The sequence below is a fragment of the Aquarana catesbeiana genome, linkage group LG07 (assembly GCF_042186555.1).
Source record: "Aquarana catesbeiana isolate 2022-GZ linkage group LG07, ASM4218655v1, whole genome shotgun sequence".
Taxonomy (NCBI): Eukaryota; Metazoa; Chordata; class Amphibia; order Anura; family Ranidae; genus Aquarana; species Aquarana catesbeiana.
In genome coordinates this window covers 111,732,319-111,753,481 of record NC_133330.1, presented here as the reverse complement: position 1 = coordinate 111,753,481, position 21,163 = coordinate 111,732,319, and the positions used below count along the sequence as shown (strand labels likewise).

General features: G+C 44.5%; 1 protein-coding gene across 4 annotated transcripts in view; it reads left to right on the top strand.

Moving 5' to 3' along the window:
• The window catches only part of ZC3H7B (zinc finger CCCH-type containing 7B), a 560,902-nt gene that overhangs the window by 169,573 nt on the left and 370,166 nt on the right, over nt 1–21,163 (top strand). For all 4 annotated transcript variants that reach the window (XM_073592637.1, XM_073592638.1, XM_073592636.1 and 1 more), the window contains one exon: nt 596–848. In XM_073592637.1, coding sequence (XP_073448738.1) covers nt 596–848 — 253 coding nt within the window. The remainder of the gene's footprint in view (nt 1–595; nt 849–21,163) is intronic.

Here is a 21,163-nt window from a genome sequence, read left to right as displayed (position 1 = left end):
CAGTGTCAATGTCAGTACAGCAGTGGATTAATTCTCTTACCTATAGTGGTGTACATGGAGCAGAAGTGGGACACATCACAGCTCTGGACAAAGGGCGGTAGCTTGAGATGCTGGCAATTAACTTTCCATATTAACAAGCTGTTGCCTGGTTTCTACGACCGCCTAGCAACCAATCATCTACCAGTTAACTTAAAAAGTTAACTTGGCAAGCTCTTGCCCACCGTTCTGAACAGTGCTGCCTTCCGATTTCTGCTGTGCTGTGTGGTGAGATAAGCGCAGTGGAGGATGCTGGAAGGGAAGACTGGCACCAAGGTGCGGGAGTCGATAAAGCAGAGTGTTAATGATTGACCCGTCACCCACCCGCGGTCGACGGGTTGATCGCGATTGATGGGTTGGCGACCCACGGTTTAAAGTATTACACGTTTACACAGTGAAAATGTTGGCATTGCAAAATTTGTGTGGAGAACCAATCCAGTATAATTTCTGCCTTTTAGAAAATATTTTATGCTGAAAGTCTATTTCAGTTCAAAGTATTACGTACCTCAGACTGTGATTTAGGTTGATTGTAATGATTATCCGATTTATATTCTTTCAGGCATCCAAACATGTGCCACAGCTTATACCAGTATTACCTCCTGGCAATCACCTGCTGTCAACATTGGGACCTGCTAGCCTTCCAGTATCATCCAGCCTGCCGCCTGCTTCTTTTGGTTTGCTGGACACTCTGAAACCACTAGTGGTGCCAGCCAAATCGCCTCTAAAGCCCTCTTTTAATATACACTTGGATACTCTGGACAGATTTGATTGCACACGGGAGACATTGGATAGCCTGGACACTTTTGTAAATGGTAAGGGTTAGCAATAAAGTAAGATAAGAACCAGAGGTGAAGTCTTTGGCAGAGGAATCTCGCTGGTATCTTGGGCAAGAAATAAACCTGTATTATTTGATGGCAGATGCCTGAACATGTTTGAGTTTACCATAGTTTTTAGTGTACTTTCATGTATCCCCTGTTGGTGATATCAGTGTTGCTAGGGGTTTGATGTACTGATCTTTCCTGAGGAATTCTATAATACCCTTTTAAGTTCTACTGCTGCCCACAGGAGGATTGGAGACTGGCAAAAAATAAAACTGTAGGCCAGCCCAGAATAACCCCTCCCACTACCAGCATGCCTCATTTTTTTGCTAGTGTCCTAGGAGGATGCACATTTTCTTCTTGCCTCTGCTGAGAAAAGTTTAACCTATTTTTATTTCCTAGCTTTTCTTTTCTTTTCTTCAATTCAATTTCTTTTTTCTCTTGAATCAAGAATCTTCACTACATTGAGCTGAGCTGGCCTTAGCAATTGTAGCTATTAAGAACATTTCTTCAACCTAGCTTTCGAGTGCTATGTCCAGACCCAGCTGGACTGAATGTAGCATAGCTAGCCTGAGAATGACCTTCGGGCACTAGGTTCCACTTAAAGCGGAGTTCCACCCATTTTTGCAACTTGTTCTTAAAGGAATGACCACCACTTATTATTGTACAACAATTAACAAAAAAGTGATTAGTTTTTTTTTTTTTTTTTAATAACAAACATATACATAACTCCACTGTGCAGTTGGTTTTGCACAGTGTGGCCCCGAACTCTGTCTTCTGAGGTCCCCCGGCGGCGTTCGCGGCTCCTTCTCGCATCGGTAAACCCCTTGGGAGAAGCGCTCTCCCTAGGGGTTACCGCGCAGGTGAGCTCCGGAGTCCAGAATTTGCGTACATAGACACAGAATGCCAGACTTGGCCCCCGCCCCCCGGCGCCCGCGTCATTGGATTTGATTGACAGCAGCGGGAACAAATGGCTGTGCTGCTATCAATCTATCCAATCAAGAGCCAAGAACCCCGGGCAGACAGGAAGGAAGAGCGCGTCGCCGCCGAGGGAATGAATGGGCTCAGGTGATTACAACGGGGGAGCTGGGGGGGGGGTGATCACTGTCAGAAGTTTTTTCACCTTAAGGCATAGGATGCTTTAAGGTGAAAAAACATGAGGGTTTACAACCCCTTTAAATTAAGTACCTTGTGTACTTCCATCCCAGCGTCGCGGCCCAGGGCATCATATCCTGCTGCTCCCCCCGCTGCCTTTTGGGACCTGTGTGTGTCCCAGAAGACGGGGCCATTCAGAAAGCGCCACAGGAATCCAGCGGTGAAGGCTCCACTGTTGGTTTCCCTTGGTTAGAATGGCGGCGTCTGCACCCGATCCGATGGACATATCGGCCTTGGGGGGTCGACATTGTGGGCTCCCTGGACAGGTAAGTGTCCCTATTAAAAGTCAGCAGCTACAGTGTTTGCAGCTGCTGACCTTTAAAAAAAAAAATTGCAGCTGGAACACTGCTTTAAGGCACTTTCCAGACCCCTTTCTTGTAACCTTTTAGCCACAAAGTGCTTTTCTGGTCCAAAGCCGTTAGGTAATGCCTGTCTATTAGGCTCTGTGGGTAGGCCGGTTGGGCTGAGCGCTGGGAGCTTCCTTATTGCTTGGACTGATAACTGCTTTTAAATTTCCTGTGTTACATAGAAGGTGAGGTCAAAAAAGACACAAGTCCATCAAGTCCAACCTATGTGTGTGATTATATGTCGGTATTACCTTGTATATCCCTGTATGTTGTGGTCATTCAGGTGATTATCTAATAGTTTCTTTAAACTATTGATGTCCCCCACTGAGACCACCGTCTGTGGAAAGGAATTCCACATCCTTACCGCTCTTACAGTAATGAACCCTCTACGTAGTTTAAGGTTAAACCTCTTTTCTTTTCATTTTAATGAGTGGCCACGTGTCTTGTTAAACTCCTTTCCGCGAAGTTTTTTTATTCCTATTGTGGGGTCACCAGTATGGTATTTGTAAATTGAAATCATATCCCTCCTCTCAAGCATCTCTTCTCCAGAGAATAAGTTCAGTGCTCGCAACCTTTCCTCATAAATAATATCCTCCAGACCCTTTATTAGCTTTGTTGCCCTTCTTTGTACTCGCTCCATTTCCAGTACATCCTTCCTGAGGACTGGTGCCCAGAACTGGACAGCATACTCTAGGTGCGGCCAAACCAGAGTCTTGTAGAGCGGGAGAATTATCATTTTATCTCTGGAATTAATCCCCTTTTTAATGCATGCCAGTATTCTGTTTGTTTTATTAGCAGCAGCTTGGCATTGCATGTCATCTACTAGGACCCCCAGGTCCTTTTCCATCCTAGATTCCCTCCAGAGGTTCTCCCCCAGTGTATAGATTGCATTCATTTTTTTGCCACCCAAATGCATTATTTTACATTTTTCTACATTGAACCTCATTTGCAATGTAGTTGCCCACCCCAATAATTTGTTCAGATCTTTTTGCAAGGTTTCCACATCCTGTGGAGAAGTTATTGCCCTGCTTGGCTTAGTATAGTCCGCAAATACAGAGTCTGAACTGTTTACCCCATCCTCCAGGTCGTTTATGAACAAATTAAACAGGATTGGTCTCAGCACAGAATCCTGGGGGACCCTACTACCCACCCCTGACCATTCCGAGTACTCCCCATTTATCACCACCCTCTGAACTTGCTCTTGTAGCCAGTTTTCAATCCATGTACTCACCTTATGGTCCATGCCAACGGACCTTATTTTATACAGTAAACCTTAATGGGGAACTGTGTCAAATGCTTTTGCAAAATCCAGATTCACCATGTCTGCGGGCCTTCCTTTATCTAGATGGCAACTCACCTCCTCATAGAAGGTTAATAGATATGGTTTGGGAAGAACGATTATTCATGAATCCATGCTGATTACTGCTAATGATACCGTTCTCATTACTAAAATCTTGTATATAGTCCCTTATCATCCCCTCCAAGAGTTTGATGTTAGGCTATTGATGTTAGGCTAACTGGTCTGTAATTCCCAGGGATGTATTTTGGGCCTTTTTTTAAATATTGGTGCTACATTGGCTGTTCTCCAATCAGCTGGTACCATTCCAGTCAGTAGACTGTCAGTAAAAATTAGGAACAATGGTCTGATAATTACCTGACTGAGTTCCCCAAGCACCCTCTGGTGCAAGCCATCTGGTCCCGGTGATTAATGTAAAGTTTCCCAAGTCTAATTTTAATTCTGTCCTCAGTTAACCATGGAGGTGCTTCCTGTGCTGTTTCATGAGGATAAACACTGCAATTTTGGTTACTGAAGTCGTGAAGACTGAGAAGAATAAATTCAATACCTTCGCCATCTCCCTATCCTTTGTAACCAGATGCCCTTCCTCATTCTTTATGGGGCCAATATGGTCTGTCCTTCTTTTTTACCGTTTACATACTTAAATACTTTCTTGGGATTTTTTTTTGCTTTCCTCCGCTATGTGTCTTTCATGTTCTATCTTCGCTGTCCTTATTGCACCCTTACATTTCTTGTTGAATTCTTTACAAAGTCTGAATGCTTATAATAATCCCTCAACCTTCTATTTTTTGAATGCCTTTTCCTTTGCTTTTATATGCATTTTTACTTTGGAGTTAAGCCATCCAGGACTTTTGTTCACTCTTTTAAATTTATTACCCATGGGATGCATTGGCTAATGCTCTTAAAGCAAACCCATATCTCCTGCGTGTTCTTTGTTCCTAAGATTTTATCCCAATTTATGCCTTCTAGCAAGGTTTGTAGTTTAGGGAAGTTGGCTCTTTTGAAATTCAGTGTCTTTGTATTCCCCTTATGTTTCCTATTTGTGGGATTTATACTGAAGCCAATTGACTTGTGATCGCTGTTACCTAAATTGCCCCATATACATCCATGATCAGGTCTGTATTGTTGGTAATCAGTAGATCCAGTAATGCTTTATTTCTAGTTGGTGTATCTACCATCTGACCCATAAAATTGTTCTGCAAGACATTTAGGAACTGGCGAGCCTTAGATGAATGCGTGGTTCCCTCTGCCCAGTCTGTCTGGATAATTAAAATCCCCCATTATGATAACACTTCCTATCCTTGCTGCCCATCCTTGTGATAGATCTGTCTCCCCTTCCTCCCTCAGGTTAGGGGGCCCATAGCATACTCCCAGTATTATTTTCCTGTTGGCTTCATCCCTTTGGAGCTCTACCCATAAGGATTCCACCTCCTCCCTAGCTCTCTTAGTGATGTCATCTCTCACATTCACTTGTACATTATTGTTGATATATAGGCATACCCCTCCCCCTTTTTTGCCCCCTCTATCCTTGCGATAAAGGGTATACCCTTGAATGTTTGCCAGCCAATCATGAGAGCTGTTGAACCAGGCCTCTGAAATTCCCACAAAATCCAAATCCTCCTCATACAACAGTATCTCTAGTTCACCCATGTTGTCTGCCAGGCTCCTGGCATTGGTAAACATGCCACGTTGTTTAGACCGGTCGCATATTATCCTCTTATTGGGTTTTCCAAGATTGCAGCTAGGACTTGCTACTATACTTACATTGGGTTTATGTACTTTGGTCAACCTACCACTAATGCCCCCAATACTACCCTCTGGAATATGTTCCGCGCTGACTATCTCTACCACTGCCCCCCACCCCCCGTCGCCTGGTTTAAAAACACCTCTAACTTTTTGGGCCTCTTGACTCCCAGCTGATCTGCACCCTCCTCGTTTAGGTGTAGTCCATCCCTTCTATAGTACTGGTAATCGATTGAGAAGTTTTGACAGTTTTTACTGTGGAAGGGGTTAACACACAGGGACTGAGCTCTGATGTCATAAACTGGGTTTAATTTCAGCCATGTTTTTCTGTGATTCAACATCCAGCAAGCATCTCCCTGTTGCTTCTCCTGAAAGAGCCACATGGAATGCCCATCTCCAGTTTGTTCCTTCTGCCTACAGTGACTGTTCTTTAGCCATCTGACCCTCACTAGCTACTAGCAATCTGGGTTTTTCTGGGTACCTGAGGCCTTGCTTCATACTGTGAGCTTAGTTGCATCACTGCCAAAAAGATTATATTACATATCTGTATCTAAACTCAAAGGCGATGGTCCTGCTGTAATGATTACCTCAGCTCACGCTCCCCTTACAGTTCCAGGGATGTTTGTCTTTTACCTTCTGAATTTACCGATGTCTGCAATCTGTAATCCTGCTTCCCTATGGTTATAGGGTCCACCTGTCACTGGATTCCTCAGCTCTGCCAAGTTAGGCTGTGTGCTCTGCCTTATCGTCCGGGGCTCTACTACAGTCACACAAGACTCTGACAAATTCACCCAGTTCCTTGCTGATACTGGTCCACAGAGGCTCAAAGCGTGCTCTTGCATTGTCCTCTGCAGAGTTCATTGCTGATTTAAGGCCCCCTCAGTCTCTCCCATATAAGCTTGTTTTTAAAGAATTGCAGCCTTTTATTATCACCTAAAGATTTACAATAACCATTTTGTCTCTTATTGATGAAGTACTTAGTAGTCTGTGCATGAAAGATCAGCTTGTTGCCTCAAGTTTTAGGTTGTTTATAGCCCCTACAGCTGAAAAGATCTTCACATTACACCTGCTCTTTGTGGTAATTTTGTCTGGGTCTTGGATGCACCCCTGAAAACCCCCTGCTTACTGGATCTGGTTCCTGTTTGGGTAGGAGTTTAAACCCTTCCCGCCGAGCGTACGTAGATGTGTGTACTCGGCTTTCCGGGTTTATACCGGGATGATGCCCGCATCTGCAGGCATCATCCCGGTACCATGTTGTAGAGCGGGCGATCGGCTATCCATGTATAACTACCGATGCTGCTAAAAGCCGCTCGGCTGTTATACCGGCGGAGCGGGAGGCGTCCCTCCCGCCGCCTCCCGCTGCTCTTACCGGGCCTCCCGATCCACCGGGAATGCCCGATCGATGATCCACCGCCTCCGGCGGCTAGTGACAGTCTGGAACTAAGTCGTGCACGGCTTCGTTCCAGCCTTCTAATTGTAAACGCGGAAGCGACGTCATGACGTCACTTCCGTTTACTCGGCTGCAAATGGCGCCGGTTTAAAAAAAAATATACAGTGTTCAGAATCACCGTTTTCGGCAATCTGAATACTGTGAAGTGCAAAGGAGGGATTTGGAGGTCTTTTAGACCCCCGATCCCTCCATAAAGAGTACCTGTCACCACCTATTACTGTCACAAGGGATGTTTACATTCCTTGTGACAGCAATAAAAGTGATCAAAATTTTTTTTTTTAAAAAAAAAACACAATTTCTAAAAATAAAACAAATAAGGAAAAAAAAATATTTTTAAAGCGCCCCCGTACCCGCAAGCTCACGCGGCAAAGAATCCGCATACGGAAATCGCGCCCACATATGTAAAAGGTGTTCAAATCACACATGTGAGGTATCACCACGATCGTCAGAGCGAGAGCAATAATTCTAGCACTAGACCTCCTCTGTAACTCTAACCTGGTAACCGTAAAAAAATTTAAAGCATCGCCTATGGAGATTTCTAGGTACCGTAGTTTGTCGCCATTCCATGAGTGCGTGCAATTATAAAGTGTGACATGTTTGGTATCTATTTACTCAGCGTAACATCATCTTTCACATTATGCAAAAAAATTGGGCTAACTTTACTGTTTGTTTTTTTTTAATTCATGAAAGTGTCCCTTTTCCCAAAAATTTGCGTTTAAAACACCACTGCACAAATACCGTGTGATAAAAAATATTGCAACAATCGCCATTTTATTCTCTAGATTCCCTGCTAAAAAAATATATATAATATTTGGGGGCTTTAATTTTCTATCAAAAAATACGGATTTTAACTTGTAAACACCAAATGTCAAAAATAGGCTTAGTCATGAAAGGGATAACCAGTGGCCTATACCCACTGTGGATCTGCCATTGACCCACCTTAAAGTGAAAGTAAACCCATCAATTTAACAGTTTCAAAAGTTGAAGATTAAGCAGAGACCAAGAAGGCAGCTTCCTTGGCTAAAAAAAAAAACGATTTGGAGGGTTTTCTTCCACTTTAACAGGGATCCACTTAGCTGGTAGAATATGCTCTTACATTTAATGGTTCTACTGACCAACAGCTAGAATCCCTTTTTAAACAAGTTTTTGGGCGAGCCTTGCTCTTCACCCTATTTTGGCTGTGACATTAGTTTGTCAAACTGTGGAAAATGGTCTAAATCGTTCCAATGGGATCTCTGCTGCAACAGTAGATTCTTTTTTGATGGAATGTGTGGAACAGATGTCTTATGCTTCAGCTGTGATAGCCTGTCTTTAAGCATCTAGGCTTTTTTCCCATACAAGTCTGTATACCAGTGTTTCTTAACCTTTTGTTCTTCAAGGCACCCTTTAAAATTCTGTACATCTCAGGGGGCCCCATTCTAAATTGTAAAAAAAAAACTAAACTGAATAAGCCTTCCAGTTCAGGGTTTGATGTGGACTTTACACCCCACCTTCAAGAAGATCCTGACATTGTTGAACACTTCTATACTACCATCTGGAGTTCCAGAATAGGCAAATCCCCAAATATCCCCCCTCAAAAAAGTGTATTTTTTCCAAAAAAAGGGTGCTTGTAAGACCGCTGCGCAAATACGGTGTGACAGAGTATCGCAACAGCCGCCATTTTATTCTCTAGGGTGTTAGGAGAAAAAATGTATGTTTGGGGGTTCCAAGTAATTTTCTAGCAGAAAAACCTGTTTTTAACTTGTAAACAACAAATCTCAGAAAGAAGCTCGGTCCTTAAGTGGTTAAACTTAATAAAGTTGGGTTTCATTATTTAATGCTCGCCTTTATTCTGTTGGGAAAACAAAAAGTGGTATAGATATATAGATAGAGATATCCCGATCGCTAATCTCTAAAGTGATTACACCCCTCACATTTTTAGAAATATTTTATTATATCTTTTCATGTGATGACCCTTTGCTACAATATAAAGTAGTGAGTGTACAGCTTGTATAACAGTGTAAATTTGCTGTCCCCTCAAAATAACTAGACACACAGCCATTGTCTAAACCGCTGGCAACAAAAGCGAGTACGCCCATAGGCATTAGGGTGTGCACCCCAAAGCTCAAACACACGTGTGTGTGTGTGTGTGTGTGTGTGTGTGTGTGTATATGTATGTGTATATATTATGCATTGGGAAGATGTCCCTTTTTACTGCATGTCCTGTGTGACCCAACAGGAAGTGAGAAGTAGTCTCCCTAAAGTGCTAAGCCAGAACAAGTCCTCATTGGACTAATTCATTTTTTGGCTGACTTTTTTTTTATTCTGTTGACAGCACTCTAAGTTTGAATTGACCCTTGCTCTCACCCACACCGACATTCGCAATCAACACAAATAGAAAGTGTGAATATCCAGAAAGCAAAACAAACAAGTCTTGCTGTCTGTTGGTGTGTGTTGCTGTCTGTTGGTGTGTGTTGCTGTCTGTTGGTGTTTGCTGGGTTGCATTTTGGGGACTTTTCCTTTTAGTTTTTAATTTGCCTTTTGCTGTCACTTTTTAAATAGCTTTTTCTTTTTTTTTTTTTCTTGTTTCATCAGTCTATCAATTAAGGGGTGTGGTTAATTGCTCACAGGTTCCTATTTAACTTGTTGTAGGACTCAGTCTGAGCGTGCTCAGTTTGAAGCTGTGGAGCTTGGTGTAAGTGGAGCTGGATTAAGTGGGATTTAAAAACAAGTGTTAGAGTATACAAGTCTTGCTGTCTGTTGGTGTGTGTTGCTGTCTGTTGGTGTGTGTTGCTGTCTGTTGGTGTGTGTTGCTGTCTGTTGGTGTTTGCTGGGTTGCATTTTGGGGACTTTTCCTTTTAGTTTTTAATTTGCCTTTTGCTGTTAAGTGGGAGTTAAAAACAAGAGTTTAAAACAGGAGGTTATAACAGGGGTCATAGTACCTGTGTAGTGTGAGTATCTGAGTGTTGTCTGAGTAGTGTGTGTGGATCGTTAGTACTTGTGTATTGTGTACCTGTGTATTGTCTTGTCGTGTACCTGTGTATTGTCTTGAGTATTAGTGCCAGGAAGCTAGTTGTTAGGTAATTTGGACAGGGTAAAATCCCCAAATCCTCACCAAATTTAATAGGTACGATGCCCGGCGGGTGTGGAGAGGCGACTCTTTGTACATCTTGCCGCATGTATGCGTTCCTTGATCATCCGATTGAGGGCGAATACTGCTGTGCAAAATGTAAGCACATTGTTTCCCTGGAAGCCCAGGTTCTGAATCTGGGGAAGCAACTGTCAGCACTGAGAAGTCCCTCCATACTAAAGGTGAGCCAGGAACGTACACGGCAGGTGCCGGCAGGGGCCAGCACAGAGGCGGGTGGAGACAAAGAGGTGCAGGCACTAGCAAAGAGTAGATGGGTGAGAGTCAGGAGGGGTAGAGGGGGAAGTGCCAGGGAGGCCGATCCAGGACTGGAGCATCCCAATAAGTACGCTCCATTAAGTGACATTGGTGAAACCAGTCAGGGACCAGCACTGCTGGAGATGAGGGACTCTCCTAGCTGCCAGGGGAAGAACTCCTCCAGTGAGAGTGGGGGGGCAGCAAAGGGAAAGGAAAGACAGATTCTGGTGGTAGGGGACTCAATTCTTAGAAGGACAGAGAGGGCAATCTGTAACCAAGACCTGAAGCGCCGAACAGTATGTTTTCTACCGGGCGCTCGGGTTCGGCACATCACGGATCTTGTGGACAGATTACTGGGAGGGACTGGGGAAGACCCGGCTGTCATGGTGCACGTTGGCACCAATGACAAAGTCAGAGGCAGATGGAGTGTCCTAAAGAACGATTTTAGGGACTTAGGAGCTAAATTGAGGAAAAGGACCTCCAAGGTAGTGTTCTCAGGAATACTACCGGTACATCGAGCCACACCAGAGAGGCAGAGGGAGATTAGGGAAGTAAACAAGTGGCTGAAGAGCTGGTGTAGTAAGGAGGGGTTTGGGTTCCTGGAGGACTGGGCCGACTTCTCAGTCGGTAACCGGTACTATAGAAGGGACGGACTGCACCTAAATGAGGAGGGTGCAGATCTGCTGGGAATGAAGATGGCCAAAAAGTTAGAGGGGTTTTTAAACTAGGCGATGGGGGGGGGGGGGGAGGGTCCAGAGACAGTGATAGCCAGCGCGGAAGATATTCCAGAGGGTAGTATTGGGGGCATTAGTGGTAGGTTAACCAAAGCACAAAAACACAAGGTGAGTATAGTAGCAAGTCCAAGTTGCAATCTTGAAACACCCAATACGAGGACAATATGCGACCGATCTAAACTATGTGGCATGTTCACCAATGCCAGGAGCCTGGCGGACAAGATGGGTGAACTAGAGATACTGTTGTACAAGGAGGATTTGGATTTTGTGGGAATTTCAGAGACCTGGTTCAACAGCTCTCATGATTGGCTGGCAAACATTCAAGGGTATACCCTATACCGCAAGGACAGAGAGGGTAAAAAAGGGGGAGGGGTATGCCTATATATCAAGAATAATGTACAAGTGAATGTGAGAGATGACATCACTGAGGGGGCTAGGGAGGAGGTGGAATCTTTATGGGTAGAGCTCCAAAGGGATGAAGCTAAGGGGAAAATAATACTGGGAGTATGCTATAGGCCCCCTAACCTGAGGGAGGAAGTGGAGACGGATCTCCTATCACAAATTGGATTAGCAGCAAGGATGGGAAGTGTTATCATAATGGGGGATTTTAATTATCCAGACATAGACTGGGCGGAGGGAACCGCGCATTCATTTAAGGCTCGCCAGTTCCTTAGTGTCTTGCAGGACAATTTTATGGGTCAGATGGTAGACGCACCAACTAGAAATAAAACATTACTAGATCTACTGATTACCAACAATACAGACCTGATAACAGATGTGGAAATACAGGGCAATTTAGCTAACAGCGATCACAGGTCAATTAGTTTCAGTATAAATCACACAAATAGGAGACATGAAGGGAACACAAAGACACTGAATTTCAAAAGAGCCAACTTCCCTAAACTACAAACCTTGCTAAAAGGCATAAATTGGGATAAAATATTAGGAACAAAGAATACGGAGGAGAGATGGGTTTGCTTTAAGAGCATATTAAATAAGGGCATTAGCCAATGTATCCCATTGGGTAATAAATTTAAAAGAGCGAACAAACATCCTGGATGGCTTAACTCCAATGTAAAAATGCATATAAAAGGAAAGGAGAAGGCCTTCAAAAAATACAAGGTTGAGGGATCATCCACAGCATTCAGAATTTATAAAGAATGCAATAAGAAATGTAAGGGTGCAATTAGGATGGCTAAGATAGAACATGAAAGACACATAGCGGAGGAGAGCAAAAAAAAATCCCAAGAAATTCTTTAAGTATGTAAACAGTAAAAAAGGGAGGATAGACCATATTGGCCCCATAAAGAATGAGGAAGGACATCTGGTTACAAAGGATGGGGAGATGGCAAAGGTATTGAATTTATTCTTCTCCTCAGTCTTCACGAGTGAATCGGGGGGCTTCAGTAACCAAAACTGCAGTGTTTATCCTCATGACACAACACAGGAAGCACCTACATGGTTAACAGAGGACGGAATTAAAATTAGACTTGAGAAACTTAACATTAATAAATCACCGGGACCAGATGGCTTGCATCCGAGGGTACTTAGGGAACTCAGTCAGGTGATTGCCAGACCGTTGTTCCTAATTTTTACAGACAGTCTATTGACTGGAATGGTACCAGCTGATTGGAGAAAAGCCAATGTAGCACCAATATTTAAAAAGGGCCCAAAAAACATCCCTGGAAATTACAGACCAGTTAGCCTAACATCAATAGTATGTAAACTCTTGGAGGGGATGATAAGGGACTATATACAAGATTTTAGTAATAAGAATGATATCATTAGCAGTAATCAGCATGGATTCATGAAGAATCGTTCTTGCCAAACCAATCTATTAACCTTCTATGAGGAGGTGAGTTGCCATCTAGATAAAGGAAGGCCCGTAGACGTGGTGTATCTGGATTTTGCAAAAGCATTTGACACAGTTCCCCATAAACGTTTACTGTACAAAATAAGGTGCGTTGGCATGGACCATAGGGTGAGTACATGGATTGAAAACTGGCTACAAGGGCGAGTTCAGAGGGTGGTGATAAATGGGGAGTACTCGGAATGGTCAGGGGTGGGTAGTGGGGTTCCCCAGGGTTCTGTGCTGGGACCAATCCTATTTAATTTGTTCATAAACGACCTGGAGGATGGGATAAACAGTTCAATCTCTGTATTTGCAGACGATACTAAGCTAAGCAGGGCAATAACTTCTCCGCAGGATGTGGAAATCTTGCAAAAAGACCTGAACAAATTAATGGGGTGGGCGACTACATGGCAAATGAGGTTCAATGTAGAAAAATGTAAAATAATGCATTTGGGTGGCAAAAATATGAATGCAATCTATACACTGGGGGGAGAACCTCTGGGGGAATCTAGGATGGAAAAGGACCTAGGGGTCGTAGTGGATGATAGGCTCAGCAATGGCATGCAATGCCAAGCTGCTGCTAATAAAGCAAACAGAATATTGACATGCATTAAAAGGGGGATCAACTGCAGAGATAAAACGATAATTCTCCCGCTCTACAAGACTCTGGTCCGCCCGCACCTGGAGTATGCTGTCCAGTTCTGGGCACCAGTCCTCAGGAGGGACGTACTGGAAATGGAGCGAGTACAAAGAAGGGCAACAAAGCTAATAAAGGGTCTGGAGGATCTTAGTTATGAGGAAAGGTTGCGAGCACTGAACTTATTCTCTCTGGAGAAGAGACGCTTGAGAGGGGATATGATTTCAATTTACAAATACTGTACTGGTGACCCCACAATAGGGATAAAACTTTTTCGCAGAAGAGAGTTTAATAAGACTCGTGGCCACTCATTACAATTAGAAGAAAAGAGGTTTAACCTTAAACTACGTAGAGGGTTCTTTACTGTAAGAGCGGCAAGGATGTGAAATTCCCTTCCACAGGCGGTGGTCTCAGAGGGGAGCATTGATAGCTTCAAGAAACTATTAGATAATCACCTGAATGACCGCAATATACAGGGATATGTAATGTAATACTGACACATAATCACACACATAGGTTGGACTTGATGGACTTGTGTCTTTTTTCAACCTCACCTACTATGTAACTATGTAACCTAACAGCGGTTTTTTACCTTTCAGTACTCAAAGAAACAAAACAAAAAAAATAACAAAAACAAAGTTTTGGCTTTAGATATTCTTTAACTACATTCTACAGTGAGCAGCCAATATATTATCTACTTTATACCCCCCATGTAACAGAAGAAACGTATCCCTCTACCTCCAACAGCTTGATTTGTTTGTTTTTTTTTTTTGTTTTGTTTTTTATCAAAATAAATTTTATTGCGTATAAAAGACAATGCAGATGTCACATACAAGGTGCAACAGGCACCACCATGGTAAAACAGGATACATATAAGTGTCTGACAAATCGCACTAGTAGCTGGAGTATTGCCAAACGAAGTTGCATGCACTAAGAACATGAATTTATGTAATAACTTGCTAGCATAGGCATCAGGAGAGTCCGCTAATTAGCCTTATTAACAGGTTTTGAAAAAAGAAAAAGTTGGCATTAGTCAACACAAGTAGAAGAGTCGTCCACCCATCTGTCCCAAATTTTGTTAAATTTACCAGGGCATCCTTGGTGAGAGTAGAGGACTTTTTTGTAGGGAAGAGTGAGATTCACGGCCCTCTTCCACTGCTTAATTGTAGGGGAGGCAGGTCTAAGCCATAGCTGGGCAATTTGCATTCTAGCAGTGAATAGGGTCTCCTGTAGAAATATCGTGAGGTACTTCTCGTTCTCAGATATGTGAAGGAGACCGAGAAGACATTGGCGTGGGCACAGTGTTCGGGGAGAGCCCATGCGATCAAGAAGAAATTTAATGACCTGTGTCCAGTATTGCTGGATATGTGGACAGGACCAGATGAGATGGTAAAAGGTACTGTTGGTATCGCCACACCTGGGGCAGGCTTGGTCAGTGTCTGGTTTGTATCTGGACAGACGGGAAGGAGTAATGTGACAGTTTAGGTGGGACTTTTTTAGAGACTTCTAGTATTTCCCCCCACTGCTCATCCTCTATCCCACCCAGGTCAGCTTCCCACCTAGTTTTCAGCTGGTATGCGTGGGCGGTGGCACGGTAGGTAGAAGAAGGTGATTGTACAAGGCAGAAATTAATTTCTTGGGATCCTCACCAAGGATCACATCCGCCAAGTCCACCGACTCCAGTCTAGGAATAGAAACATTAAATTAAGATTGAAGGGCATGGCGGACCTGTAGGTTTTGAAAGAGCATATGGTTGGGGAGATCAAATTCCTCTTTGAGGGCTTGGAATGGCTTAATGGCACCGTCAGCAATAAGTTGAGACAGGTATATGATTCTCCTGGCAATCCATATTTTGTGGTCGGGGATGGTCATTAGTTCTGAAAGGTGGGGATTATCCCAAAGTGGCGTGTGAGTATGCAGGGGCGGGGCTCCAGTAATGGTTTGCGCTAGTTGCCAGATTTTGCTGTGGTGCAATAGCATATGCCTCCTGTCGCCTAAGCGAGACAGGCCCCGATGTTTACAGAAGAGTATCTGGAAAGGATGGACCACTACGTCAGTAGCCGCCATACACACTAGTGTAGAGTAGCGGCGTTTGTCGTGTCTATTAAGGTAGTAGAGGTGAGACAGTTGGGAGGCTATGTAGTATAGTGCCAGGTCGGGAAAAGCGGTCCCCCCCAGATTGACTGGGCGTCTCAAGGTCTGCCATGACAGTTTATGCCTGGAGGAACCCCAGATAAATGTGTTAAGAATGGATTCCATATTTCTGAACATATGGGCTGGGATGTATAGCGGGGCGTGCCAGTAGAGGTAGAGTAGCTTGGGGAGAAGAATCATTTTTACTAGTTTGATACGGCCCATGATTCCAAGAGGGAGTCTGGACCAGACCTGGGTTTTGTGTTTAAAGCGGAGTTCCACACAAAAATGGAACTTCCGCTTTTCGGAACCCTCCCCCCCTCCGGTGTCACATTTGGCACCTTTCAGGAGGGAGGGGGGTGCAGATACCTGTCTAAGACAGGTATTTGCACCCACTTCCGGCATAGACTCCCATGGGAGTCTACGCTTCTTCCTGTCCCCACTGCGCTGTCTCCTGGGAACACACAGCTCCCAGGAGAGAGCGGGGACCACTTGGAACGCGCAGCGCGACTCGCGCATGCGCAGTAGGGAACCAGGAAGTGAAGCCGCAACGCTTCACTTCCTGATTCTCTCACCTAGGATGGCGGTAGCAGCTGCCGAGAACCGAGCAGGTTCTCCGCGTCCCCTGCCGACATCGCTGGACCCTGGGACAGGTAAGTGGCCATGTATTAAAAGTCAGCAGCTGTAGTATTTGTAGCTGCTTGCTTTTAATATTTTTTTTTTTTGGCGGTGTGGGTGAACCCCCGCTTTAAGATGATCATATAGTGCAGGGATTTGCCTCTGCCTCTAGGTGTCATACTTGTGGCTGTCAGAGTCTTGCTTTGCCTCATGGAACTTGTAGTTCTGCAACAGCTGGAGGTCCACTAATTGCATATCCCTGATATAGTGGTTCCAAATTTAACCGTGTGTAGTCTGCAAGGGAGCGGGAGCACTGTACACCCAAATATTTAACTTGGTCGGTCCTCACCAGGGGGAGGAGAGCCTTCTGTGCGGCAGTAGGGGCAGTAACGTCTATAGGGAGTATTTGAGATTCATTTTTTATTTATTTCTTTATCGTACATCATAGGACACAGGGCCTCAAGTAATTACTTGGTGGTGGGTTATGGGCCTACCTTCAGGTGTTGACACTGGTATACAAGAAGATGACTCCCCTATATAACCCCTCCTCCTTCCAGGAGTCCTCAGTTTTTTCGCCAGTGTCTAAGGTGTTGGTCACGAGTGAAGATGTGCTCTGAGGAGCTCCAGGGAGGGATCCATGCTGGATTTAAAAAACCTCCACAACCGGATCCATCCTCGCCACTGAGACCATAGGATGGTACCTGGGCCTCGCATTGAAGAACGAGGTTTTGCCTGTAAGCTTCTCTTTGAGAGCTGGACCCTAGGAACCAGGACTCTTTTTGGTTTTTCATACTACCTAAAGTTGTTCCTGAGGGGTGCTATACCGGTCCAAAGGGGTTACAGCAGTAGTTTATGAACACACAAAACCAGCCATTTGCATTTTTTTGTATAAAGTGAAGTCTTCCTTTAAAACTAGGAGCCTAACAAACACTGCTGATAAAAATTTCCCTCCCCCTCCCCTCTCCTCCTGGAGAGGTGCGGTAACAGCTGACACTTATGTGTAATCGGGTTCTCACCTGAGGCTTAACACAGATGCTCTCAGTTCATATGCTGAAGACAGAAGTCTGTCACACTAAGAGACACAGGAGCGCTGGGCATGTAAAGGTGTGTAAACAGATATTTTCAGCACAGGAAATATTATGGTACTCAGCATCAAAGGCTGATCCTTATGGCAACATTGTTTTCTTTTGCTAAAACTATTGTTCAGCTAATACCATAATTTGTTAAAATGCCTCTGCTGTTGTGGTTAGCACATTTGATTTCCAGTGTACCACAAAAGTACCAAGGATTCCACCCCCAGGCGCTGGGAACTCCAGTCATGCCTCCACACTGTCATCCTCTCCAGAGATACCTGACATGGCAAGCCAGGGTGAATCATTGGAAGCAATTGGTGGTGCAACTGCTTCTCACACTTCAGCCCCTGTGTATGTGACTGAAGATGCATTCTCCTCTGCCCTGTTGGGCTTAGAAGGAAGATCAGCGGCTTTAATCGCATCCGCTATCCAAGAGGATAGGAAGCATGCTAGATCCCCCTCCCCCACCTCAAACCCCTTTTTCCAAGGGAACAGTGGGCACAGGATGAGGTGTTATCCTCAGGTGATCATGGGGAAAAACAAGCCAAATTTTCCTCTGCGGAGGAAACAAGAGTTGATGAACCTTATGCAACCTCACAATCTGACAAATTGATGATACAAACTCTTACAGAGATGGTTCATTCCACTTTTTATACTACTCCTAACAGAGTAAGCTGAAAGTCCAGGTCCCTTCTTTTTTTTTTGTTTTTAAAAAAAAAAACAAAAAACCTTTCACAGTGCTTATTTATGCTGAATGGGATCATCTGGATAAGCATTTTTTCCCTCCGAAGAGTTTCTCAGTTCTCTATCATGGAGGAAAAATTCACAAAGGTTGGAATGTACCAGCAGTAGACGCTGCGATTTCCAGCATCAATAAAGATGCATAATTGCAATGGCGCTATGTTTTGCCATAGATGCCATAAAAGACCCTATCCACCAGGCGTCTCGCCTTGCGCTTGTGCTCGCTTGTGCTAAAACACATGCTTAGGACCCTGTGGTTAAAAGGGTTGGTCAGCCGAAGCATCTTGCAAAAAAGGGTGTCTGACTAGTTTCCCTTTTCATTGGGGAAGGTTTGGTGAAATACATCCAAATGATTTCTAGCAGTTAAGCTCTTTTGTCCAAAAGAAGGTATAAATGTCCTTTTATTTAAAGTGAAGCCACAACAGCTCACAGGTTAAATACTCTGACGGCCAGTGCAGCCATGGGAGACTTCCTGACAGACATGGATTCAGATCCACGTTCACTAGTGAAGGAGCCACTCCTCACAGGTTATCTACTCTGATGGCCAGCGTAGCCATGGGAGGCTTCCTGAAAGACGTGGGACCTCGTCCTCACGTTGGCTCCTTGTGACCTTGGACAAGTCACTTAAACGGATTCCTTCCCCTGCGCAGGGGCAGCTGCCTCTAGGCAGCAGTGACGGCCTCCACCGTCAGACTCTAGGGCATAATTTCCAAGGAGTACTGTTCAGATCTGTGCGACTTCAAGGTAGTCCCTGCACTGCTTTGATGCGACTTGAGGTCCATAGACCTCTAGAATACACAGGCATGGTTTCCTGTCGCATCACAATCGCGCCCGACGTATTCTTGGCGGCAAAAGATCACGGTAAAATCACGCAACTTTGGGGTTGCAATAGTGGAAACTGAGCCTAAGAGGAGAAAACATTCAGCCCCTGTATACATGATTGAAAATGCGTTTTTCCTCCGCCCTGCAGGGCCTAGAAGGAAAATTAGCGACTTTAATCGCATCTGCTATCCAAGGATGGGAAGCGTGTTAGATCCCTCTCAAGGGAACAGTGGGTAGAGGATAAAGGATTACCCTCAGGTAAATGGGAAGAAAGGCAAACCGAGTACTTCTCTGCAGAGGAGACAACTGGAGTTGAACTTTTTTTCAGCCTCGCAATCTGAGAAATTGCTGGTACAAACCTCTTACAGAGATGATTTGTGCCTCTTTCAAGCTACCTCTAGTAGAGTCAGCTGATCTGTTTTTTCTTAGGTTCCTTGGAACCTTCACTGCCTTTTTCATGCGTTTCCTGTACATGTACAGAGCCACGCAGAAATTCAACAGATCCATTCTAGATCTAAAAGAATCTAAATCAGTTCCTGAAGATCCGCTCCTTTCTATGTAGTCGATCAAGTGAGTAGTTTCTATCCTGCAAGGAGGAAAACTTCTGGCGCCTATCTGCATCAGGGATGCATATCTGCATGTCCATATATTTCCCGCTCACCAAAGGTTTCTGCGGTTCGAAGTAGAACGGCAGCATTTCAGTTTATAGCCTTGCTCTTCGGGCTAGCTACAGTACCTCGAGTGTTCACAAAAGTGCTAGCCCCACCTGTAGCCAGGTCAAGGGCACAGGGCTTAAACAGTCTTGGCATACCTAGACGATCTATTGCCAATAGACCAATCGCTGTATGGAATAAGGCGTACGCATTACAACCAGTTAACTCGAAAGGTCTGGGTTGCGTTCTCAACCTAGTAAAGTCTCCATTAAAATCGCTAAAAAAGGGCTGCAGTATTTGGATCTGATCATAGATACAGCCCAGAAAAAGGGTCTTCTTGCCCAGAAAAAAAAACACAACTCCATAAAAGAGTTGGTGCGGATGGTCAGGTCCAAAAGAGGTCCCTCCATTCACCTTTGCATGAGGTTGTTAGAAAGGATGGTGGCTTCATTCGAAGCAGTTCCCTTTGCCCAGTTCCATTTGAGACTGTTGCAAAACAGTATTCTATTTGCTTGGAACAAAACGATCCAAGCTTTGGACTTGCCAATGCGGCTGTCCCCAAGGGTGTCCCAAAGCTTCAGTAGGTGGTTACTAAAGAATGTCCTAAAGGGTAAATCCTTCAGACCACTTATCTGAAAAGTGGTAATGACAGAGAAGACAACTGTCCAAGGACAGTGTTCAAGAACCGAAAGAGCCTTGCCCATCAACATCCTAGAGATTCAGGCAGTGCGTCTGGCTCTAAAAGCGTGGACTTCCAGGTTAAGGGATTGTCCCGACAGGATCCAATCCGTCAATGCCACGGCTGTGGCCTATATTAATCACCAAAAGGGGCACCAAGAATCTCTCAGTGCAGAGAGAAGTGAACCATATTCTAACTTGGGCAGAAAGAAATATTCCGTGCCCATCGGTAGTCTTCATTCTGGGAATAGAGAATTGGCACGTGCACTACATGTGCCGCCAGCAGATTATTCCCAGGGGAATGGTCTATTGACCCCAACATGTTTCGGGCTGTTTGTCAAGGATGGGGGACTCCGGATGTAGATCTTCTAGCATCCAGTGCAACATAAAGTTAGTCAACGTTGTGTCCACAACAAAGTATCCATTCGCATGCAGAACAGATGCGTTGGTGATACTGTGGGATCAGCTTTTACTGATCTATGCATTTCCCCCTGTTCAGTTGCTGCCTCAACTTCTTTGCAGGATCAAGCTGGAAAGAAAACCGGTAATTCTGGCAGCACCAGCATGGCCCAGAAGGTCATGGTATGCAGAGGTCGTAAAGATGGCAGTGGAGGATCCATGGTCCCTTCCACTAAAGCCAGACCTGCTCTCACAGGGGCCGATATTCCATCCTACTTTACAAATGCTAAATTTAATGGCCTGGCCATTGAGACCCACATTCTGAAAAGACGTGGGCTTTCCAGGGTAGTTATTTCTACTTTAATGCTAGAAAGCCTATATATTATAGAGTCTGGAAAGCTTATGTTTCCTGATGTGAATCCAAGGGTTGGCACCCTTGGAGATGTATTAGAGGCAGAATTCTTGCCTTACTACAAGTAGGCATAGAGATGAAGTTGGCCCTGAGTAATATTAAGGGCCAAGTCTCAGCCTTATCAATTTTATTTCAAAGACCACTTGCTAGTCCGGGGTTTCATGCAAGGAGTGATGCGGATTAATCCGCCAGTTAAATCAC